This window comes from Nerophis lumbriciformis, linkage group LG12 (genome assembly GCF_033978685.3).
Source record: "Nerophis lumbriciformis linkage group LG12, RoL_Nlum_v2.1, whole genome shotgun sequence".
In the NCBI taxonomy this organism is placed as follows: domain Eukaryota; kingdom Metazoa; phylum Chordata; class Actinopteri; order Syngnathiformes; family Syngnathidae; genus Nerophis; species Nerophis lumbriciformis.
In genome coordinates this window covers 5,787,501-5,812,145 of record NC_084559.2, presented here as the reverse complement: position 1 = coordinate 5,812,145, position 24,645 = coordinate 5,787,501, and the positions used below count along the sequence as shown (strand labels likewise).

Sequence of the window (24,645 nt, the reverse complement as noted above, 5' to 3'; positions counted from 1 at the left end):
AAGAGTATAACATACAATGGAATTTGGAGGAAAAAAAGTGTAAAAATAAGAATTAGCATGTCACTAAACATGAAGTAAACGTTTGTGTACTTATGGACTAAGTACATCATATCAAAAGATGATTCTTCGTTTTTATTCTAATTAGGGTCCAATAAGCCCAAATAACAAAGATACATAAAAAAAGCATGTAAACAAACAGCTTGAGCCTTAATAGGTTAAGTATTGTAAAGTATAGTTAGCTTGATTAACATTCAGTGATTTTTTTGTAAATCAAATAAAACTTTTTTTATTTTATTTTATTTTTTTCAAAAGACGTTTTTTAGACAAACACTGCGTAAAAGTCGTACATCAGCAGAGGAGCTTTTGTAACTCGTAACCTTTTTTTTGAAAAGGTTTTATAATAATTGATATACCAAATATATTACGAAAATTGTGTTGAATCGAGAATCGATTCTGAATTGAATTGTCACCACAGGAATTGGATTGAAATTGAATCGTGAGGTGCCCAAAGATTTCCACCTGGCATAAAAATGTAATATTGCATCATATCCGTATCTTTTTTTTCTACTGACAATGATATCAGTGAGCGATGACCTCATCAAACTGTGCTGTGCTCCACAGAGCAACAAGCTTGCTGTTGGCATGTCAGTGGCGTATAATTATTTTCAAGTTTCTCCTCCGGATTGTAAATATTTACTTTGCAGTGAGTATAAAGCGCTGGTTATGCTATCTGGGTGCAAAAGGTCCTTCTTCAATACCTCCGAGCTTCCTCAGCAAGAATCCCCAGGACTCACACGCAGGGTTTATGCGTCAAAAATAATTAGTAGTGGGTACTGGTGTTTTGTTGTAGTTAAGTGGTGCATAGCTAATGTAAGGTATGGTTACCATGGTACCTAATGTCTGCTCCAGGAAGTATGCAACATTACACATGATGACATAGCTTTACCCAGCTCTTAATGAGGAGCATCTAAACACTTGGCATCTACCATCTGCTTTTGACAAATATAACTAAATGTGTATTTTTGGTGAAAATTAATTGATGAACTGACTTGTCAAATGGATTTACCGGTGTAAGTCTGGGCATGAATTTTTTTAAATAAATGTTTTATAAAATATGCACTTAATGCACTCAAATGTAGAATATATTTAGAATATATTTATATTATTCATATATTATATATATATATATAATATATTATATATATTATTTATATTATTAGGGACCGCAATGTCCCTTTGGGACAGAGGACCCTATTGTAATTGTAAGGTTTTATTATTATTATTCCGTCGCCTCTTTGAGCTGTAATTTGACCCCTTTAACATGCTTCAAAACTCACCAAACACACACATTAGAACTGGCGAAAATTGCAATCTAATCAAAAAACCAAACCCCAAAACTCAAAATTGCATCCTAGCACCCCCTAGGAAGAAAACACAGACAAAACTGCCTCTAACTCCCAGTAGGAATGTCGTAGAGACATGAAACAAAAACCTCTATGTAGGTCTCACTTAGACCTACATTTCATACACTGACATCTTTCAGCAAAAATCAGCAGGAAGTTTGCAATTCCCCCTTCAAAACAAAGGTTTAGTAAAAACAGTCACTTTTGCCTCTTTGAGCTGTAATTTGACCCCCTTGACATGCTTGAAAACTCACCAAACTGGACACACACACCAGGACTGGCAGAAATTGCGGTCTCATAAAAAACCCAACCCCAAAACTCAAAATTGCGCTCTACCGCCCCCTAGGAAGAAAACACAGACAAAACTGCCTGTAACTTCCAGGAGGAATGTCTTAGAGACATGAAACAAAAACCTCTATGTAGGTCTCACTTAGACCTACATTTCATATACGAACAACCCCCAGAAAAAATCAACAGAAAGTTTGCAATTCCCCCTTCAAAACAAAAGTTTTGTAAAAACCGGTCACCTTTTTTCAAACATTATCTCCTCTAAGCGCGTTTATCGTGTCGGCTTCAAACTAGCACAGGAGAGAGATTGAACCCTTCTGATTAAAAGTTGACGAAAGAGTTTTAATTACTACTCCGGTTTGGATTTTATGTGCCGTCAAAGTCGGTCCCGTCCATCGCTGCTTGCAGCTTTAATTTATTATTATTATTGTCTATTGTGAGCGAACTGTGGTGCTGAATTTCCCCCAGGGATCAATAAAGTACTTTCTATTCTATTCTCTTCTATTCTAAATGCCTTCAAGTGTTTAAGTGATCTTCTGCCATGTTTTCCAGAACATTGACATCACCAATTTCAGCAGTAGCTGGAACGACGGTCTGGCATTTTGTGCTGTGCTCCACACCTACTTGCCCGCCCACATCCCGTATCAAGAACTCACCAGCCAAGACAAGGCACGTACTGGCCCGAGGGCAACCCCATCTGTGGAACCCACCCTTGTGATCTGAAATAAAAAATGACTCTGTCTTGTCTTTGTTTGGCTTCAGAGGAGGAACTTCACCTTGGCGTTCCAGGCTGCAGAGAGCGTTGGCATCAAATGCACTTTGGTAAGCATTATTCTGAAAGCTATCTTGGGAAAAAAATCTGAACTCCTGTCACGTTATTATAATCAAAGTCAGCCAATGAATACTTCATTTAAATGACAACACTCCATATATACTGTATGCAGTAGAGATGTCCGATAATGGCTTTTTTGCCGATATTCCGATATTGTCCAACTCTTAATTACCGATTCCGATATCAACCGATACCGATATATACAGTCGTGGAATTAACACATTATTATGCCTAATTTTGTTGTGATGCTCCGCTGGATGCATTAAACAATGTAACTTTACCATGAATTGATTAATGTGGACCGCGACTTAAACAAGTTGAAAAACTTATTCGGGTGTTAACATTTAGTAGTCAATTGTACAGAATATGTACTGTACTGTGCAATCTACTAATACAAGTTTCAATCAATCAATCAAAAACAAGGTTTTCCAAAATAATAGAACAACTTCAACTCCATTTATGGAAAAAAGTGCCAACATGGCACTGCCATATTTATTATTGAAGTCACAAAGTGCATTATTTTTTTTAACATGGGGGCGGGGTTTGGTGGTAGCGGGGGGGTGTATATTGAGCGTCCCGGAAGAGTTAGTGCTGCAAGGGGTTCTGGGTATTTGTTCTGTTGTGTTTATGTTGTGTTACGGTGCGGATGTTCTCCCGAAATGTGTTTGTCATCCTTGTTTGGTGTGGGTTCACAGTGTGGCGCATATTTGTAACAGTGTTAAAGTTGTTTGTACGACCACCCTCAGTGTGACCTGTATGGCTGTTGACCAAGTATGCGTTGCTTTCACTTATGTATGTGTAGAAGCCACATATATTATGTGACTGGGCCGGCACGCTGTTTGTATGGAGGAAAAGCGGACGTGACGACAGATTGTAGAGGACGCTAAAGGCAGTGCCTTTAAGGCACGCCCCCAATAATGTTGTCCGGGTGGAAATTCGGGAGAATGGTTGCCCCGGGAGATTTTCGGGAGGGGCACTGAAATTTGGGAGTCTCCTGGGAAAATCGGGAGTTATGCCCTACGTTCGTGTTTTACCAGATATGTACTGCTCCGTACAGCGGCGTTTTAAAAAGTCATTAATTTTACTTTTTGAAACCGATACCGATAATTTCCGATATTACATTTTAAAGCATTTATCGGCCGATAATATCAGCAGGCCGATATTATCTCTAGTATGCAGCGTAGCTGAGTCATCCTTTTCCTCGCGGAAGTCATAGAAAAGAAAAAAGGTAACAGAAAAATATCTTAAAGCATATAATAATGAATTAAAAGGAAAAAAAATCCACATTTTTCATAAACACAAAGAAAAACAGCTAATTTGTAAAGATTTTTTTTAAGCTTTATGTGGTCCTGATGGCTTCATCTGGCCAGGATCTTCAGCTCTCACTGGATCGGTTCGCAGCTGAGTGAGAAGCGACTGGGATGAGAATCAGCACCTCCAAGTCCGAGTCCATGGTTCTCGCCCGGAAAAGGGTGGAGTGCCATCTCCGGGTTGGGGAGGAGATCTTGCCCCAAGTGGAGGAGTTCAAGTACCTCGGAGTCTTGTTCACGAGTGGGGGAAGAGTGGATCGTGAGATCGACAGGCGGATCGGTGCGGCGTCTTCAGTAATGCGGACGCTGTATCGATCCGTTGTGGTGAAGAAGGAGCTGAGCCGGAAGGCAAAGCTCTCAATTTACCGGTCGATCTACGTTCCCATCCTCACCTATGGTCATGAGCTTTGGGTTATGACCGAAAGGACAAGATCACGGGTACAAGCGGCCGAAATGAGTTTCCTCCGCCGGGTGGCGGGGCTCTCCCTTAGAGATAGGGTGAGAAGCTCTGCCATCCGGGAGGAGCTCAAAGTAAAGCCGCTGCTCCTCCACATCGAGAGGAGCCAGATGAGGTGGTTCGGGCATCTGGTCAGGATGCCACCCGAACGCCTCCCTAGGGAGGTGTTTAGGGCACGTCCCACCGGTAGGAGGCCGCGGGGAAGACCCAGGACACGTTGGGAAGACTATGTCTCCCGGCTGGCCTGGGAACGCCTCGGGGTCCCACAGGAAGAGCTGGACGAAGTGGCTGGGGAGAGGGAAGTCTGGGCTTCCCTGCTTAAGCTGCTGCCCCCGCGACCCGACCTCGGATAAGCGGAAGAAGATGGATGGATGGATGGATGGATAATTGTTTTTATAGTTCTTGCATATATATATATATATATATATATGTGTATATATATATGTGTGTATATATATATGTGTGTATATATATATATATATATATATATATATATATATATATATATATATATATATATATATATATATATATATATATATGCGTTTCTGGATGTTGTTGATAAATGGCTTTCGCTTTGCATAGTAGAGTTTTTACTTGCTCTTACAGATGTAGCGACGGACTGTATTTAGTGACAGTGGTTTTCTGAAGTGTTCCTGAGCCCATGTGGTGATATCCTTTAGAGATTGATGTCCGTTTTTGATACAATGCCGTCTGAGGGATCGAAGGTCACGGTCATTCAATGTTGGTTTCTGGCCATGCCGCTTACGTGGAGTGATTTCTCCAGATTCTCTGAACCTTTTGCTGATATTCTGGACCGTAGATGTTGAAATCCCTACATTTCTTGCAATTGCACTTTGAGAAACGTTGTTCTTAAACTGTTTGACTATTTGCTCACGCAGTTGTGGACAAAGGGGTGTACCTCGCCCCTTCCTTTTTTTGGGAAGCTGTTTTTATACCCAATCATGGCACCCACCCGTTCCCAATTAGCCTGCACACCTGTGAGATGTTCCAAATAAGTGTTTGATGAGCATTCCTCAACTTTATCATTATTTATTACCACCTTTCCCAACTTCTTTGTCACGTGTTGCTGGCATCAAATTATAAAGTTAATGATTATTTGCAAAAAAAAAAAATGTTTATCAGTTTGAACATCAAATATGTTGTCTTTGTAGCATATTCAACTGATTATGGGTTGAAAATGATTTGCAAATCATTGTATTCCGTTTATATTTACATCTAACACAATTTCCCAACTCATATGGAAACGGGGTTTGTAGAATCAGTTTTTTTTGTAAGGTTTGCAAATACAAAAATTAGGTTTTACTCATTATGACAGTATACTGTCACACTCAATATGACAGTTATTTGAACATAACTCCAAAACCAAACATGCATTATGTCTAATAATGCCTGAAGAAATGTATCTTTCTGAGTTTCTGGGAAAAAAAATATTTTGTAAGGTTTGTTTTTTTTACTTTAATATGACAGTATAACTGGCATACTAAATATGAAAGTTATATAAACATAACTCCAAAACCAAACGTACATTATGTCTGAAAATGCCTGTAATATTGTATCTATGTGAGTTTTACATCGAATCAGGCGTTTTGGTAAGGTTTACAAATACAAAAATTAGGTTTTACTCATACTGACAGTATAACTGCCGAGTAAAAAGTCTCAGATGTATACTGACGTCAGCAGTATTGCCCAGCCCTAGTTCCTTGGCTGCAGAGCACAGTTGGCAGTCGGTTTCTTTTTGTCAAACTGAGCAAACTGCAATATAATTGGTTCTGCATGTTCTAAAGTCTTCGCCATGCCAGGGTTGAAATCTATTCCCTGTGTCAACATTAAAAAGACATCTGCAGGCGTTCAAAATCCGGCAAAAGCAACAGGTGGCGCTGTAAGGTTTACCAGCAAATCCTGGTATGTACTTCTGCGTGGAGGCACCAACGTACGCTACGCAGGGTCGCTTGCTTCCTTGACACGCACCTCCACACAAATCTAACCTCACAGGTTCCTCTTTAGAACATTATTTCCTGTGCGTATACGACTTGATTAGTTCCAGTTTCAATAACAGTTTCCGTCTCTCTTGAACACTGAGCAGTCTTTGGTATAGTTTAGGATAATAACTTAATAATATAGCGTAATATTTGTTAAAAGCACAGACTTACAAACCCTGTTTCCATATGAGTTGGGAAATTGTGTTAGATGTAAGTATAAACGGAATACAATGATTTGCAAATCCTTTTCAACCCATATTCAATTGAATGCACTACAAAGACAAGATATTTGATGTTCAAATTCATAAACTTTATTTATATTTGCAAATAATAATTAACTTAGAATTTCATGGCTGCAACACGTGCCAAAGTAGTTGGGAAAGGGCATGTTCACCGCTGTGTTACATGGCCTTTCCTTTTAACAACACTCAGTAAACGTTTGGGAACTGAGACACATTTTTTAAGCTTCTCAGGTGGAATTCTTTCCGATTCTTGCTTGATGTACAGCTTAAGTTGTTCAACAGTCTCCGTTGTGGTATTTTAGGCTTCATAATGCGCCACACATTTTCAATGGGAGACAGGTCTGGACTACAGGCAGGCCGGTCTAGTACCCGCACTCTTTTACTATGAAGCCACGTTGATGTAACACGTGGCTTGGCATTGTTTTGCTGAAATAAGCAGGGGCGTCCATTGTACGTTGCTTGGATGGCAACATATGTTGCTCCAAAACCTGTATGTACCGTTCAGTATTAACGGCGCCTTCACAGATGTGTAAGTTACCCATGTCTTGGGCACTAATACACCCCCATACCATCACAGATGCTGGCTTTTCAACTTTGCGCCTATAACAATCCGGATGGTTCTTTTCCTCTTTGGTCCGGAGGACACGACGTCCACAGTTTCCAAAAACAATTTGAAATGTGGACTCGTCAGACCACAGAACACTTTTCCACTTTGTATCAGTCCATCTTAGATGAGCTCAGGCCCAGCGAAGCCGACGGCGTTTCTGGGTGTTGTTGATAAACGGTTTTCGCCTCGCATAGGAGAGTTTTAACTTGCACTTACAGATGTACCGACCAACTGTAGTTACTGACAGTGGGTTTCTGAAGTGTTCCTGAGCCCATGTGGTGATATCCTTTACACACTGATGTCGCTTGTTGAAGGTCACGGGCTTAGCTGCTTACGTGCAGTGATTTCTCCAGATTCTCTGAACCCTTTGATGATATTACGAACCGTAGATGGTGAAATCCCAAAATTCCTTGCAATAGCTGGTTGAGAAATGTTGTTCTTGAACTGTTGGACAATTTGCTCACGCATTTGTTGACAAAGTGGTGACCCTCGCCCCATCCTTGTTTGTGAATGACTGAGCATTTCATGGAAGCTGCTTTTATACCCAATCATGGCACCCACCTGTTCCCAATTAGCCCATACTTGCCAACCCTCCCGAATTTTCCGGGAGACTCCCGAATTTCAGTGCCTCTCCCGAAAATCTCCCGGGACAACCATTCTCCCGAATTTCTCCTGATTTCCAGCCAGACCTGAGTGAGGACAGCCTGTCGTCACGTCCGCTTTTCCTCCATATAAACAGTCACGTTATAACATCCACGGCTTTTGGAGAGTGCACAACTGCACACACAACAAGAAGGAGACTATTATATATGTCTCCGTTATCCATAAGTTTATCTATAACCCATAAAGTAGGCAGGCACGGAGCTATTTCTCAGCGTGTGTTTATTCCAGCCGGCACGTTGATACACTGACACACAACATCCGGATTCCCATCATGCATTGCTTCAAAACTACGGCAAGTAGTAATGTCCAAAAAAAGATAGTGACAGAGAATAGAACGAGGATGGACAATTCAACCCTAAACTCACTCCTTTCCTGCAAATTAAATTTCACAGATGCTGCCCATACCTATGCTCCTTCAAAGGCTGTGCTACTGGCTGCAAAGCATTGCACTTTCAAATACAACAATGAGTAAAGAAGAGTGTTATGTGTGTGTATATGTGTAAATAAATGAACACTGAAATTCTTTTATTTTTTAGTTTTATTTATTTATTTATTTTTTAGTTTTTTGTCCTGTCCAGCTTCTCAGGCAAATCATATAGTTGATGTAGATGCCCATATCGGCTGTTCAGATTTACTTTACAAAAGAGAAGTGTAGGATACTTCTCTTGTTGCCTTATTTGTATTTGACTTTATTAAATGCCATCCATCCATCCATTTTCTACCGCTTATTCCCTTTGGGGTCGTGGGGGGTGCTGGAGCCTATCTCAGCTACAATCGGGCGGGAGGCGGGGTACACCCTGGACAAGTCGCCACCTCATCGCAGGGCCAACACAGATAGACAGACAACATTCACACTCACATCCACACACTAGGGCCAATTTAGTGTTGCCAATCAACCTATCCCCAGGTGCATGTCTTTGGAGGTGAGAGGAAGCCGGAGTACACAGAGGGAACCCACGCAGTCACAGGGAGAACATGCAAACTCCACACAGAAAGATCCCGAGCCCGGGATTGAACCCAAGACTACTCAGGACCTTCGTATTGTGAGGCAGATGCACTAACCCCCCCTCCACCGTGCTGCCCCGACTTTATTAAATGTATTTATATTATCATTTGGTGCAGCCGGGCCGGAGCAGGAGGGGATAGAAAGAGAAAAAAAAGAAGACAGAGGGGGAAATTGTATATATATGTATTATATATATATATATATATATTGTATATATATAAAAAAAAACGCCCCCCGGGGTGGGCTGGGGGGCGGGGTTAAGGGGGAGGAGTATTTATTTTATTTATATATATATATATATATATATATATATATATATATATATATATATATATATATAAAATAAATACTTGAATTTCAGTGAATTCTAGCTATAAATATACTCCTCCCCCCTTAACCCCGCCCCCCGGCCCGCCCCACCCCGACCCTGACCCCAATCTCCCGAATTCTGAGGTCTCAAGGTTGGCAAGTTCGAATTAGCCTGTTCAAACAAGCGTTTGATGAGCATTCCTCAACTTTCTCAGTCTTTTTTGCCACGTGTGCCAGCTTTTTGGAAACATGTTGCAGGCATCAAATTCCAGATGAGCTAATATTTGCAAAAAAATAACAAAAGTTTTCCAGTTGGAAAGTTAAAGGGGGACATTATCACCAGACCTATGTAAGCGTCAATATATACCTTGATGTTGCAGAAAAAAGACCATATATTTTTTTAACCGATTTTCGAACTCTAAATGGGTGAATTTTGGCGAATTAAACGCCTTTCTTTTATTCGCTCTCGGAGCGATGACGTCACAACGTGACGTCACATCGGGAAGCAATCCGCCATTTTCTCAAACACATTACAAACACCGAGTCAAATCAGCTCTGTTATTTTCCTTTTTTCGACTGTTTTCCGTACCTTGGAGACATCATGCCTCGTCGGTGTGTTGTCGGAGGGTGTAACAACACGAACAGGGACGGATTCAAGTTGCACCAGTGGCCCAAAGATGCGAAAGTGGCAAGAAATTGGACGTTTGTTCCGCACACTTTACCGACGAAAGCTATGCTACGACGGCGATGGCAAGAATGTGTGGATATCCTGCGACACTCAAAGCAGATGCATTTCCAACTGGACTGGACAGATCAGCTTTCAGGAAAAGATTGCGGATGAGGGTATGTCTACAGAATATATTAATTGATGAAAATTGGGCTATCTGCACTCTCAAAGTGCATGTTGTTGCCAAATGTATTTCATATGCTGTAAACCTAGTTCATAGTTGTTAGTTTCCTTTAATGCCAAACAAACACATACCAATCTTTGGTTCGTCCTCGCTTTCTCCCGTGTCGCTGGCTGTCGTGTCGTTTTCGTCGGTTTCGCTTGCATACGGTTCAAACCGATATGGCTCAATAGCTTCAGTTTCTTCTTCAATTTCGTTTTCGCTACCTGCCTCCACACTACAACCATCCGTTTCAATACATGCGTAATCTGTTGAATCGCTTAAGCCGCTGAAATCCGAGTCTGAATCCGAGCTAATGTCGCTATAGCTTGCTGTTCTATGCGCCATGTTTGTTTGTGTTGGCATCACTATGTGGCGTCACAGGAAAATGGACGGGTGTATATAACGATGGTTAAAATCAGGCACTTTGAAGCTTTTTTTTAGGGATATTGCGTGATGAGTAAAATTTTGAAAAAAACTTCGAAAAATAAAATAAGCCACTGGGAACTGATTTTTAATGGTTTTAACAATTCTGAAATTGTGATAATGTTCCCCTTTAAATATCTTGTCTTTGCAGTCTATTCAATTGAATATAAGTTGAAAAGGATTTGCTAATCATTGTATTCTGTTTTTATTTACTATTTACACAAGGTGCCATCATCATGGGTTTTGTAGATAAATGTACGTGAAGCACTGGAAGTTGAACTTTCTTCTTCTTGTATTTTCTGTCAGGACATCAACGAGATGGTGCACACGGAACGGCCGGACTGGCAGAGCGTCATGACATACGTCACAGCTATCTACAAATACTTTGAGACCTGACTTCCTGCACGCTGCCACAGCATCGCCGCCTTGACGTCACAACTATACCTCACTGGAGTACCCCACACACACACGCACACACACACACACTCATGTGAAGATCCTTGAGTGCAGACGCTACGCAGTGCCGCCATGAGTCCTCGCCGTGTAAGAAGCGACGGGTGATGGTGAAGTCACCGCGCCTCAGTGCCTTCAACGTTTTCCTCCGCTCGCTTCAAAACAAGAAGCTTTTTTTTTTTTTTTTTTTTTTTGATGCGGAAGGAAACATCTGCTGCTGCTCAATAACATATCAGTCACGCTTACGATGCAGCCCGGCGTCTTTTTTAGTTGTTTTCCTCGAGCCTTCTCGAGATGCCTTCACTGTAGTGTGATGATTGATGCCTCAGTGATCAGATCACGTCAAAACGCAGAAGAACGTGCTCCGCAACACTAAGAGACATTTTAAGCTGGCTTTTAATAGAGCACGACGATCATTCACCGCGTTCGTCCGATTGCAAACGTAGCACTGTTTGCTTTCGGGGTTCTTCGTTTTGTCACGTAGAGCGCGGGTTCACCCAAGGACCGAGTTCAAGAGGGCTTTAGAAATGACACTACATACATAAGCTGAAAGGATGTCATGGGAATAAACAGGAGCTTGTTTATTTATTGGCGAAACACTAGGATAAAAACTGTCATGTCAAAGATTTACTTACATATTTTGTGTGATTAGAACTGTGGTGTCCAAAGTACAGCTCAGGGGCTTTATACTCATTTTTTATTATTGCATAGTGTAGAAATGAAACTTGAGATATGGTATTAGAAAATCTTTGCTTTGTCACCTGTAACACAAAGTTAAGATGCTTTGTTTCCGGCTAGTTTAGCATCCGTTGACCAACTTTGGATTGCTTTTAGCATATTTCATGTAGAGGCTCAATGCCTTTAATAATGACAAATGACCACAAAATAGCACAAAGACCGTATTTTTTAAATAGAGATCTGTTGCCAGTCATAAATAACTCACATTTCTTTATGTGATGGCCAGCTGCACCCTCCTAATGATGCGCATAACACAGTGACCACAACATTAGGTACACCTGCGCATTTAATGAGATCCCATTAGTGGAGGATGAGCTGTGTTATACTCACCGAGTGGGGTCTCCTCAGGCAAATTGGTCCTCGGTGACATGCCAAACTATGGGCGGGGTTCAGAAGACGACAAGATAATGAACCTGGCAGAGAAACGAGATACTGTAGTTTTTGTCCCAAGCGTGCAAGTGGAGCCTCTCTTCAGTCTTGCCAGGCGACTTATGGGTGCATGGAAGTTTGCCCAACTTGCAGTCCTCGTGCGTTTTCGGATTTGGAGTTAGAATGATTGAATTGGCAACACTAAATGGTCCCTAGTGTGTGAATGTTGTCTGTCTATCTGTGTTGGCCCTGGGATGAGGTGGCGACTTGTCCAGGGTGTACACCGCCTTCCGCCCGAATGCAGCAGACAAGCGGTAGAAAAATGGATGGATGGATGTACAAAATGTATCAAAGTGCCATGCTTCCTTTCGTTTTTTGGTAACACTTTAGTATGGGGAACATATTCACCATTAATTACTTGTTTATTAAAGTAACAAAGACTTAATTTAGAGGTATTTGGACACTAGGGGAACGTATAAGGGTTAGGATGAGGGTTAGGTTTACTAATAAGCAATAATTCTGAGGTTATTGAGGGAAGACTCTTAATTAATGGCTTACTGGTTGTATAATAAAGCCATGCAGGATAAGGCATTAATAAGTACTTAATAATGACTACCGTATTTTTCGGAGTATAAGTCGCACCAGCCGAAAATGCATAAAGAAGGAAAAAAACATATATAAGTCGCACTGGAGTATAAGTCGCCTTTTTTGGGGGAAATGTATTTGATAAAAGCCAACACCAAGAATAGACATTTGAAAGGCAATTTAAAATAAATAAAGAATAGTGAACAACAGGCTGAATAAGTGTACGTTATATGAGGCATAAATAACCAACTGAGAAGGTGCCTGGTATGTTAACGTAACATATTATGGTAAGAGTCATTCAAATAACTATAACATATAGAACATGCTATACGTTTACCAAACAATCTGTCACTCCTAATCGCTAAATCCCATGAAATCTTATACGTCTAGTCTCTTACGTGAATGAGCTAAATAATATTATTTGATATTTTACGGTAATGTGTTAATAATTTCACACATAAGTCGCTCCTGAGTATAAGTCGCACCCCCGGCCAAACTATGAAAAAAACTGCGACTTATAGTCCAAAAAATACGGTAATTAAGAGCCAATATGTTACTAATTTGCATGTTAATAAGACACTAATTAATGGTAAATATGTGTTCCCCATACTAAAGTGTTACCGACTTAATTTAGAGTTATTTGGACACTAGGGGAACATATAAGGGTTAGGATAAGGGTTAGGTCTACTAATAAGCAATAATTCTGAGGTAATGGCTTACTGGTTGTATAATAAGGCCATGCAGAATAAGGCATTAATAAGTACTTAATAATGACTAATTAACAGCCAATATGTTACTAATTTGCAGGTTAATAAGCAACTAATTAATGGTGAATATGTTCCCCATACTAAAGTGTTACGGACTAAATTTAGAGTTATTTGGACACTAGGGGAACCTATAAGGGTTAGGGTTACTAATAAGCAATAATTCTGAGGTTATTGAGGGAAGACTCTTAGTTAATGGCTTACTGGTTGTATAATAAGGCCATGCAGAATAAGGCATTAATAAGTACTTAATAATGACTAATTAAGAGCCAATATGTTACTAATTTGCATGTTAATAAGGAACTAATTAATGGTGAGTATGTGTTCCCCATACTAAAGTGTTACCCGTTTTTTATGTATGGAACCCTGGCCGCAAAAAGTTTGGACATCCCCAATGGAGAAAGTTTCACGTGTCAAGTTGTCCTAGCATGTATTTGCTACATAAACACGAAGGTAACAGCTGGCATAGATGTAGATATACTGCTATCACAGAAATAAATACAGTACGGGATGTCATTCATACGTACAAACAGCTTGTAACTTATCAGACCGCCACATATGCTAAAAATAAGAAAACTTTCCCAAAAAAGCGAGGAGAATTTAGGTAAAAGAAAACTGCTGAAGAGAACGCTCCAGGTTTTTTTTTTTTTTTGTAGTGTTGCTCAAAGTAAAAATGTTATACTGCCTTTGCTGAAAAATAAGCTTAAGATTTTTGGGGGAAACCTACGGAGCTCCTAAAGGGACATGAGGGAACACACTTTCTTTTTTTTCTTCTTTTTTTTTTAGACATGAGAAACACGAGAAGCTTTTTATAAAGTTAGAAAAAAAACAATTTTTTGAAATTATTTTATTTTATTTTAATTTTGAATTTTTTTGAATTTTTTTTATAACTTTATAAAAAGCTTCTCGTGCGCATGAGATACATGTCTAAAAAATTTTTTTTTTTTAATTGAAATTTTTTTTTTTATATAACTTTATAAAAAGTTTCTCCTTCGCACGAGATACATGTCTAAAAAACACAAATGATTTTAAAAACATTTTTTTTTATAACTTTATAAAAAGTTTCTTGTGCGCACGAGATACATGTCTAAAAAAAACAAATTATTAAAACATTTTTTTTTTTTTATAACTTTATAAAAAGTTTCTCGTGCGCATGAGATACATGTCTAAAAAAATAAATTAAAAAATTAAAAAAATTTAATTATAACATTTTTTTTCCCCCCATGTCCCTTTAGGGGCTCCGTAGAAACCTTTTAAATCAGCGGCGTCCAAATGTTTCATACTGGGTTGCATATTGAAAACTGAAAAAAATGCGGGGGGCCTTTTTGATATTTTTATAAGATGCACTGAAACAAATCCAGTGTTTCTCATACTTTCACTTATTTGTGGCTGCCAGGCACAAATACATCTGCTTTGTTGCTTGAATAGAATAGAATAGAGTTTTATTGTCATTATTACAGTGAACAGGTTCAAAGAACAACGAAATTGGAGCAGATCCCCTAAGGTGCATACACAATAATTTAGTAATATAAATAGTAAAAAAAAAAAAGATAAAAAAGCACTTTATTTATTTTTGTTATTGTTTTTTTTACTTAGTGATTTTGTCATGATGTTTGGGGAGTACAGTCTGAACCCCATGGATGCTCAAATATACTTGATAAGGTAAACAAATTGCTTTTTTTTTCTTCTAATCTTTAAAAAGATTACAAGCCATTTTTGACCGAGCTCTTGTTTTTGGGGACAGAATAAAATACAAAAGTAGTTTGTAGACGGCAATTAGCTAAGGTGACAAGTTAGGAAAAAAATAGTCAGTTAAAGGCAATTTAATTGTAATTTTGAGTTTAATTGTAAGTTTTCATTGAAAACTTACAATTAAAACTTTAAAAAAATTAAAACTTTTCAAGGTTGCAATTTTATTTAAATTTTTCGTGAATAATTAGATCCTTTTGCTGTTCATTTTTTTACATGGCAAAATCATTTTCCTTATCACATTTTAATTGTTTTCTTTTCTGATCGTGCCTCAAAATACTTGGTGATTTTGTGACGCAGGCTGTTTTTTTTTATGGTATTTAAAAAAACAAACCTTGGGCCGCACTTTGGACACCTCTGTTTTATATAAATGATCTCTAAGGGATGTTCATGTTACAAAACCCATTTAGTGTTGTCAGCGTGCGACTGTGACTCGCCATGACTTTAGGGATACGGACTATGGAAGTTTAGCTCACCAGACCTTGTTCACTGTATTTATTTGGGTCTTCCCAATCACTGTATTTTCTGGGTGAATCTGTTACATGAGTATGTTACTTACACACATCCGCTTTTTCATGCCTTAACAATGTTTTTTTTCTGAGAGTGAATATTGCAGTTTTTCAACCCCGCAGTGTAGAAAACGATGACGGCGCCTCTTCAAAAAAGACTAAATAAGTTTTTTTTTTCCTCTGGTGTGCGTTACTGCGTGCTGATTTGGGTCAGAGGAGGCTTCCAGCTGGTTTCTATGGCAACATCACTGTTTTTGTCTTAAAAACGAAGCACATTTGCCAAACCACGTCACTACAATCTGTACAGCTCTGTTACACACTCTGTGTGTGTGCGAGTGAGTGTGTGTATGTGTGCGTCTGTGTGTGTGTGATGCCATGCTGCCAACACTTCTTTTTGTGTAGCGCCTGATTCCAGCGCTGTATTTTATGGCTGACACCTGCATTGTCTGGGATGGACCGCAGCAATTAAGATGTGTGCTGCTTATTTGCAGACCTTGAATGTGTCAAAATGGACTCAAGAAGCGGTGAAGCAAATGTGAACAATCCTTTTTGTGTCTTTACTGGATCTGTTGAAATATTATTTGCTTTCCTTGGTTTACTTGAAAATGCTCTGAGAATTCCACTGAACCTAAAGTTGTTGTTTTTTTAACTCCATGTTGCCTATAAAGTCAGTATTTTTTCAGGTCACATTTACAGTATGCTTTTTTTTTTTTTTTGAGAAACTGATCACACTTTTATGTTGTGCCTATGCTTTAGTTCACGTGTGAAGTGTGTGTGATGCAGAATAAAGTGCACAATAATGAAATGAAAACAATGTTCACTGTTGCTTCATTTTCTCATCCTAAAACAGTAATTATTGTCTCTACATCAAATATCAAATCAGTAATGTTAAGTATTCGTAATACTGCAATGCACAGTGAATCATTTACATCTCCAGGATATAAAAATGTACAAATGCACAATTAAATTACCGGATAAATATTTTGTTTTAAAGGAAAACTGCAATTTATTTGGAATTTCTCCTATCATGCGCAGTCCTTATGTGAGGCAAAAACAGATATTTCTTTTTTTGGTGCATTCTAAATATCAAAAACTGCTAAAAAAGGAGGTGGCTAACAATCTAAGGCAGGCCTGGGCAATTTAGAGAATTAAATATATATATATATATATATATATATATATATATATATATATGGTTTTATATGGTTGGTATATATTGGCTGGTGAGGCACTGACTTCATCACAGTCAGATTTACAAACATATGAACCCTAAAGAGTATCTTATTCACCATTTGATTGGCAGCAGTTAACGGGTTATGTTTAAAAGCTCATACCAGCATTCTTCCCTGCTTGGCACTCAGCATCAAGGGTTGGAATTGAGGGTTATTAAATCACCAAAAATTATTCCCGGGCGCGGCGCCGCTGCTGCCCACTGCTCTCCTCACCTCCCAGGGGGTGATCAAGGGGATGGGTCAAATGCAGACGACAAATTTCATGACACCTAGTGTGTGTGTGACAATCATTGGTACTTTAACTTAACTTTAACTTTACACATACAAATTGTAGCACACAAAAAAGCACATTTAATTAAAAAAAATGTTATTATAGTCTTACCTTTACTTATAAAATAAGTCCATGAGCCGCTGTTGTGCTGGATTAATGCACCCCCTGACGAGAGTGTTATATCAACTAAAGCCCTCACTTAAACTTTCCACGTGCAAGATTGAATCTATTTAAAAAAGTGTAACCGAGGGTTTATAAATGTCGCCTATACTGTATGAAACTACAAAATAACAAACACGGAGGCTCCAGTTTACACAAGGACCACTTTATTTACCTTCTTTCAAAAACTTCCGCTCCACTACAACGTGTCATCACTTCCGCTCTTAGCGCCTTCAAAATAAGAGCTCAAGGCATATACTGTATAACAGCGCATAACAGGAACTTAACATCACAAAGAGGAAAGCCCATAAAAATAGGTTACACAAGTTATTTAATAAGAAGCCAAAAAGTGCAAAAACAATAATGTTCGTGTTGGAGGAGTTGTGAATTAGGTACACCTGCAGTCTGCAGGTGTACCTAATGTTGTGTCCCTGCAGTCATTCACAACTCCTCCAACACGAACATTATTGTTTTTGCACTTTTTGGCTTCTTATGAAATAAGTTTTTTAAATAGATTCAATCTTGCACGTGGAAAGTTTAAGTGTGGGCTTTAGTTGATATAACACTCCCGTCAGGGGTTGCCGTGCATTCTACGGCGGATGTGCAGGAGGCGAGCCTCAGCCAGTGCGTCTTTTGCAGCCGTTTTATGATCGCTCAGCACAAGAAATACGTTACACACATACAGTTGTTGACAAAATACACTGTACATTATATACCTCAGCTAACTAAACTATGGAAATGTATAATATAATTCATATAGCAATACGGTCTCACTGCACAGCAGGCTAGCAGTTAGCCGAGTCCGCAATCCATGTTGAGGCACTGAGTGACGTGCCTCAACTGGCTGCTGTTCACCGCACCGTCTCTTCTCAGTATTTGAACGGCAAATGTGAAAATTCAGCGACTTTAAATAAAAATAATCTAAAACGGGTGAAGTTAAATGGAAAATAACTTTATAGTATAATCACTGGCTACATATAACAATTTAATTTAAAAAAATTCTTTTTACATTTTTTTTCTTTCCATGATGGCAGGTGAGGCCCCGCCTCACCTGCCTCTAGTGACTGCACGTCACTGATATATATATATATATATATATATATATATATATATATATATATATATATATATATATATATATATATATATATTCCTTTTTTCCACATATTATGTCACAGCCCTATTCCAGAATGGAACGAATCCATTTTCACCCAGAAAATGGAATGCAGACTGGACACTGGCCGAGAGTTAGAGGACGGCCGAGGGTGGAGTCGGCTCTCTTGGTTGCTTTGTTGGGTAATATATTTATATATATATATATTATGGCAAGTCGTTAAGGAAATTAAATATATATGGAAGTCTGAATTGAGAAAGGTTTATATATACTGTAAATAAGAAAGACTTAGAGTCCGTCTGCTGATCTGAAAAAGAGCCAAAGCTGTCAAAGAGCTGAGGGACCATCTTCAAATGTCAATGCTGAAACAAATAATGCAAACAATAAAAGGTAATTTCCAGGGTTTGAGATCAACGTAGTCCCGTCGTCCCGGGTACGGTAAAAAAAAAAATGCACGGGTCGAAATTAAATGCTCTCCGGGACGATGGCTTTTAACCATTTTTTTTCTTTTTATGTATTTATTCATTTTACATTTTATATTAAATGTCTTGGTTTTTCCTCCCTATGAAAATCCTATGAAATGTTTAACAAGCCATCCTATAACAATACAACAGCTATTAATGTAACAATACAATAAAACAAATATATTTAATGATGTTTTTTTCATTATTTTAACAATAGGCTAATGTATATTACTTTATATGGATTCTACAAGAAACACAAAACTTAAAAAACTAAATTATTTACAATTGCAGACACAAGGTTTCATGCAGCTTCACTCATTGTAAAGGAAGACGGAAGTCCACGCAGGAGAAAAATGACTACAAAGATGGTGTCTGGGTTTTTCTTATATATATATATATATATATATATATATATATATATATATCCATCCATCCATCCATCCATCTTCTTCCGCTTATCCGAGGTCGGGTCGTGGGGGCAGCAGCCTAAGCAGGGAAGCCCAGACTTCCCTCTCCCCAGCCACTTCGTCCAGCTCTTCCTGTGGGACCCCGAGGCGTTCCCAGGCCAGCCGGGAGACATAGTCTTCCCAACGTGTCCTGGGTCTTCCCCGCGGCCTCCTACCGGTCGGACGTGCCCTAAACACGTCCGACCGTTCGGGTGGCATCCTGACCAGATGCCCGAACCACCTTATCTGGCTCCTCTCGATATATATATATATATATATATATATATATATATATATATATATATATATTAGAGATGCGCGGATAGGCAATTATTTCATCCGCAACCGCATCAGAAAGTCGTCAACCATCCGCAATCCACCCGATCTAACATTTGATCAGAACCGCATCCGCCCGCCATCCGCCCGCACCCGCCCGTTGTTATATATCTAATATAGACGATGCAAGGCATTAGTGAGGTTATAAAGCTTTTGCCTGTTAAAGAAAGGAGACTGATCCAATGCAGCACAGACATTCGCGTGCCACGCTGTCACGACCCAGACGCACACCAGTGCGCAATCATATGGGAGCCGCGCTGAGCACACCTCCAAGCGCGTCTCGCTGCCGGCGACGGCCGGGTATATGGGCCCGACGCTCCAGCGCCATCCATTTTCAGGGCTAGTTGATTCGGCAGGTGGGTTGTTACACACTCCTTAGCGGGTTCCAACTTTCATGGCCACCGTCCTAGCTGCTGTCTATATCAACCAGGGTGAGCCCCACCCCTTTCGTGAGCGCACTGCGCGCGGAGTGACCCCTGTTACGCGCCCCCGGCAACAGGGGTGGCGGGCAGGTAAGCTGCGCAGGCGGAGCGCGCGGAGTGACCCCTGTTACGAGCCCCCGGCCACGGGGGTGGCGGGCAGGTAAGCTGCTTACCTGCTGCGCGTGACGCCGGCCGCGGTGAAGGCGGACGAGGCGGGGTGTTGGTGCGGTGGGCGCGGTGGTGACCCTGGACGTGCGTCGGGCCCTTCTCGCGGATCGCCTCAGCTACGGCTCCCGGTGGGGCCCTCTCGGGGGAAGGGGCCTCGGTCCCGGACCCCGGCGAGGCGTCCCTTCTCCGCTCCGTAAAAGTGTCCATCTCTTTTTTTTTTTTTCTTCTGTTGTGGCATATGCTGCAGGTGCCTGCTCGTTTTTCGTATGTGGGTAACAACATTTAACTATGTATATATATTTCCGAATTGGTTTAACTGCCACCCGCCTGAATCTATTTAAAATCTAATTTTTTTTAATAATTTGAACCACCCGACCCGACCCGCGGATAAAATCTAATTTTTTTTAATTTCATCCGCCCGATCCGCGGATAATCCGCGGACTCCGCGGTTGTGCCCGCAAACCGCGCATCTCTAATATATATATATATATATATATATATATATATATATATATATATATATATATATATATATATATATATATATATATATATATTAACCAACATATAAATTGATTGTAAATTAGGGGCGGGACATGGATAAGCATTCTTACTTTTTTCCTTTTCGGTGGGTGCCGTTGCATGTCTGTCAAATTACAAAGAGTAATGAAGTGTTGCTATATATGTCTTACTGCCGGAGTAAATTAATTAATTCATTCATCCAATCCGGCCCGCCGGACGTTCTACATCATTTTTTTAGACCTTTAAAGATCAAAACTGTACTTGCCATTATAATGTGCGGTGATGTTTTTAAATGACCGTAAGTCTTGAACTAAAGAAAGTACTTCAATGGTTGAAATCTGCACTTTTGAGTGTTATAGGAGTTATTACGGTAAACCACGTCACGGCAGCTCAGACCAGGAACAAAGCAGAGTGGGCGGGGTTTGTTTTCAGAGCAGCCAGCACCAAACGCGTGTTACAAACAGACGCGGAAGCACATTTTTAGGTGATAATATATCATATTGTAGGTGTTTATCACACTTTACAGTCATATGTTGCTGTTTGTTACATTTTGTTGTGTTTTGCTTCCATTATAAAAGATACACAACTATCGAGGAGCTGGTCTGAGAAGTAAAAGAGGAGCGACGTCAGACTAAGACGACTTAGACCAGGATGTCCAAAGTGCGGCCCGGGGGCCATGTGCGGCCCGCAGGTAATTTTTTTTAACGGCACATTCTAAGAATACGATTAAAAAAACATAAAAAGTGGTATAAAAGTGAAATGTAACAAGAAAATGTTGCAGTGTTTATACTCTAATACTTGTTGGAGGTACCGAACCCCACCATTTTCATATGCGCATTCACCGAACCCGAACCGTAATCATAAAATTATGTTATTATATTAAAGAAATACTAATAAAGGTATATTTTACAAACAGAAAGTTACAGGAATGTACACATGATCCCATGTTTACATCTCATTGTGCAACATGTGAATGTTTTAGTGGGAACTAAATGCGATATCGGAAAGGGGTACACATTATTTCCAAAGCAGGACCTCCACCCAGCAGTGACGTGCAGTCACTAGAGGCAGGTGAGGCGGGGCCTCACCTGCCATCATGGAAAGAAAAAAAATGTAAAAAGAAAAAAAATTTTTTAATTGTTATATGTATCCAGTGATTATACTATAAAGTTATTTCCCATTTAACTTCACCAGTTTTAGATTATTTTTATTCAAAATAGCTGAATTTTCACATTTGCCGTTCAAATACTGAGAAGAGACGGTGCGGTGAACAGCAGCCAGTTGAGGCACGTCACTCAGTGCCGCAACATGGATTGCGCAATGACTCGGCTAACTGCTGGCCTGCTGTGCAGTGAGACTGTATTGCTATATGAACTATATTATACATTTCCATAGTTTAGTTAGCTGAGGTATATAATGTACAGTGTATTTTGTCAACAACTGTATGTGTGTAAAGTATTTCTTGTGCTGAGCGATCATAAAACGGCTGCAAAAGACGCACTGGCTGAGGCTCGCCTCCTGCACCCCCGCCGTAGAATTGTTATATCAACTAAAGCCCACACTTAAACTTTCCACGTGCAAGATTGAATCTATTTAAAAAAATTATTTCATAAGAAGCCAAAAAGTGCAAAAACAATAATATTGGTGTTGGAGGAGTTGTGAATGACTGCAGGGACACAACATTAGATACACCTGCAGAATGCAGGTGTACCTAATTCACAACTCCTCCAACACGAACATTATTGTTTTTGCACTTTTTGGCTTCTTATTAAATAACTTTTGTAACCTATTTTCATGGGCTTTCCTCTTTGTGATGTTAAGTTCCTGTTATGCGCTGTTATACAGTATATGCCTTGAGCTCCTATTTTGAAGGCGCTAAGAGCGGAAGTGATGTCACGTTGCGGAGGTTTTTGAAAGAAGGTAAATAAAGTGGTCCTCGTGTAAACTGGAGCCTCCGTGTTTGTTATTTTGTAGTTTCATACAGTATAGGCGACATTTATAAACCCTCGGTTACACTTTTTTAAATAGATTCAATCTTGCACGTGGAAAGTTTAAGTGAGGGCTTTAGTTGTGGACTTCATTTATAAGTAAAGGTACGACAATAATAACGTTTTTTTTATTAAATGTGCTTTTTTGTGTGCTACAGTTTGTATGTGTAAAGTTAAAGTTAAGTTAAAGTACCAATGACTGTCACACACACACTAGGTGTAATGAAATTTGTCGTCTGCATTTGACCCATTCCCTTATTCACCCCCTGGGAGGTGAGGGGAGCAGTGGGCAGCAGCGGCGCCACGCCCAGGAATCATTTTTGGTGATTTAACGCCCAATTCCAACCCTTGATGCTGAGTGCCAAGCAGGGAAGAATGCTGGTATGAGCTTTTAAACATAACCCGTTAACTGCTGCCAATCAAATGGTGAATAAGATACTCTTTAGGGTTCATATGTTTGTAAATCTGACTGTGATGAAGTCAGTGCCTCACCAGCCATCAACCTCACCGCACGTCACTGCCACCCAGATATATAATATTAGTACACAGCTCATGAAAAACAATATGTTATAGTCATTGTAAGTGGGCCAAAACACTTATATTACAAAATAATATAATGGCAATGACTGCTGTCATTTGATTATAATAATAAAACATTGAACTTGCTATTTAGTCAGGTTTGGGACAGGTGTGCTGCAGGTGTGACGTCGCTCTCATGTGCTCCACGAATGCTCAAGGAGTTTTTGCGTTTGCTCACACATATGGAAATTTAGAGGGAACATTGTTTGGTGGTATCCATAATACACTGACAGGGAGAAGTTTTTATTTACACGATGAGTCGGGTGTGTCTTGACCTCCGCGGCGGAAGCTCTGCCGAACCCCTGAGGCCGACTCACCGAACCCCTAGGGTTCGACCGAACCCAGGTTAAGAACCACTGCTCTAATAACACCAAGCTGCCAGGCAGGCTGTTTCTTTCTTTAAAAAAAAAAAAAAAAAAAAAAAGGAATCAAAATCAATTATGAATTATTGACCTATTCAAGGCTCCAATTACATCACATTAAATATTCCACTTTGAGATATTATTGAGGGAAAATGTTGCCTATTTTGTTTGCCATTTAAAAAAACAAAGTTGTTTTTTTTTTTTGAAGAAGAACAGCCTAAAACAAACATACAAAAAACATAAACAACAATAAATCTAATCATTGACGGATAGATCTGAAGTTGATCTTGAGACTATTGTGTTAAAAGCAAAAAAAAATTATGATTTATTTTTTTAAACTTTACTGAGCAGGACCCTTTTGGATCCCCAATCATTTTAGTTGGACTTTTTTTTTTTTTTAAGTGTCGTTGCTCAAAAAATAATAATGAATGAAAATCAATGTTGTTATGAGTTATTGACATTTTTAAGGCTCCAATTATTACATAATCTCAAATATTCCACTTAAAAATGTATTGGGTGAAAATATTGCATATTTTGTTGTTTTCATAAAAAAAAAAAACTGGGTGTTCTTTGACAAAAAGGGCATACAACTTAAATCTTTAACAACTTTGTATTGACTAGGGCTGCAACAACTAATCGATTAAAATCGATTATAAAAATAGTTGGCGATTAATTTAGTCATCGATTCGTTGGATCTATGCTATGCGCATGCGCAGAGGCAATTTTTTTAAAACATTTTTTTAAACATTTTTAAAATTTATTTTGATAATTTTTTTTTTAAATAAACTGCAACATGTACAAACAGCTGAGAAACAATAATCAAAATAAGTATGGTGTTAGTATGCTGTTTTAAATAAAATACTGGAAAGGATAGAAATGTAGTTTGTCTCTTTTATACGATTATTAATTGATTAATCAAAGTAATAATCGACAGATTAATCGATGATCAAATTAATTGTTAGTTGCAGCCCTAATATTGACA

The 24,645-nt window shown here is 39.3% G+C and overlaps 2 protein-coding genes across 2 annotated transcripts in view; both read left to right on the top strand.

Annotated features, from left to right (window-relative positions):
• The window catches only part of LOC133595355 (cytospin-A-like), a 68,309-nt gene extending 56,826 nt beyond the window's left edge, over positions 1–11,483 (top strand). Inside the window, exons 14-16 of the mRNA XM_072914253.1 lie at positions 2,244–2,360; positions 2,454–2,513; positions 10,740–11,483. Coding sequence (XP_072770354.1) covers positions 2,244–2,360; positions 2,454–2,513; positions 10,740–10,829 — 267 coding nt within the window. The 3' untranslated portion in view covers positions 10,830–11,483. The remainder of the gene's footprint in view (positions 1–2,243; positions 2,361–2,453; positions 2,514–10,739) is intronic.
• Positions 11,484–21,102: 9,619 nt separating this feature from the next.
• The window catches only part of adora2aa (adenosine A2a receptor a), a 30,223-nt gene continuing 26,680 nt past the window's right edge, over positions 21,103–24,645 (top strand). The window contains exons 1-2 of the mRNA XM_072914267.1: positions 21,103–21,218; positions 21,313–21,425. The gene's annotated coding sequence lies outside the window, so the exon portion shown is untranslated. The remainder of the gene's footprint in view (positions 21,219–21,312; positions 21,426–24,645) is intronic.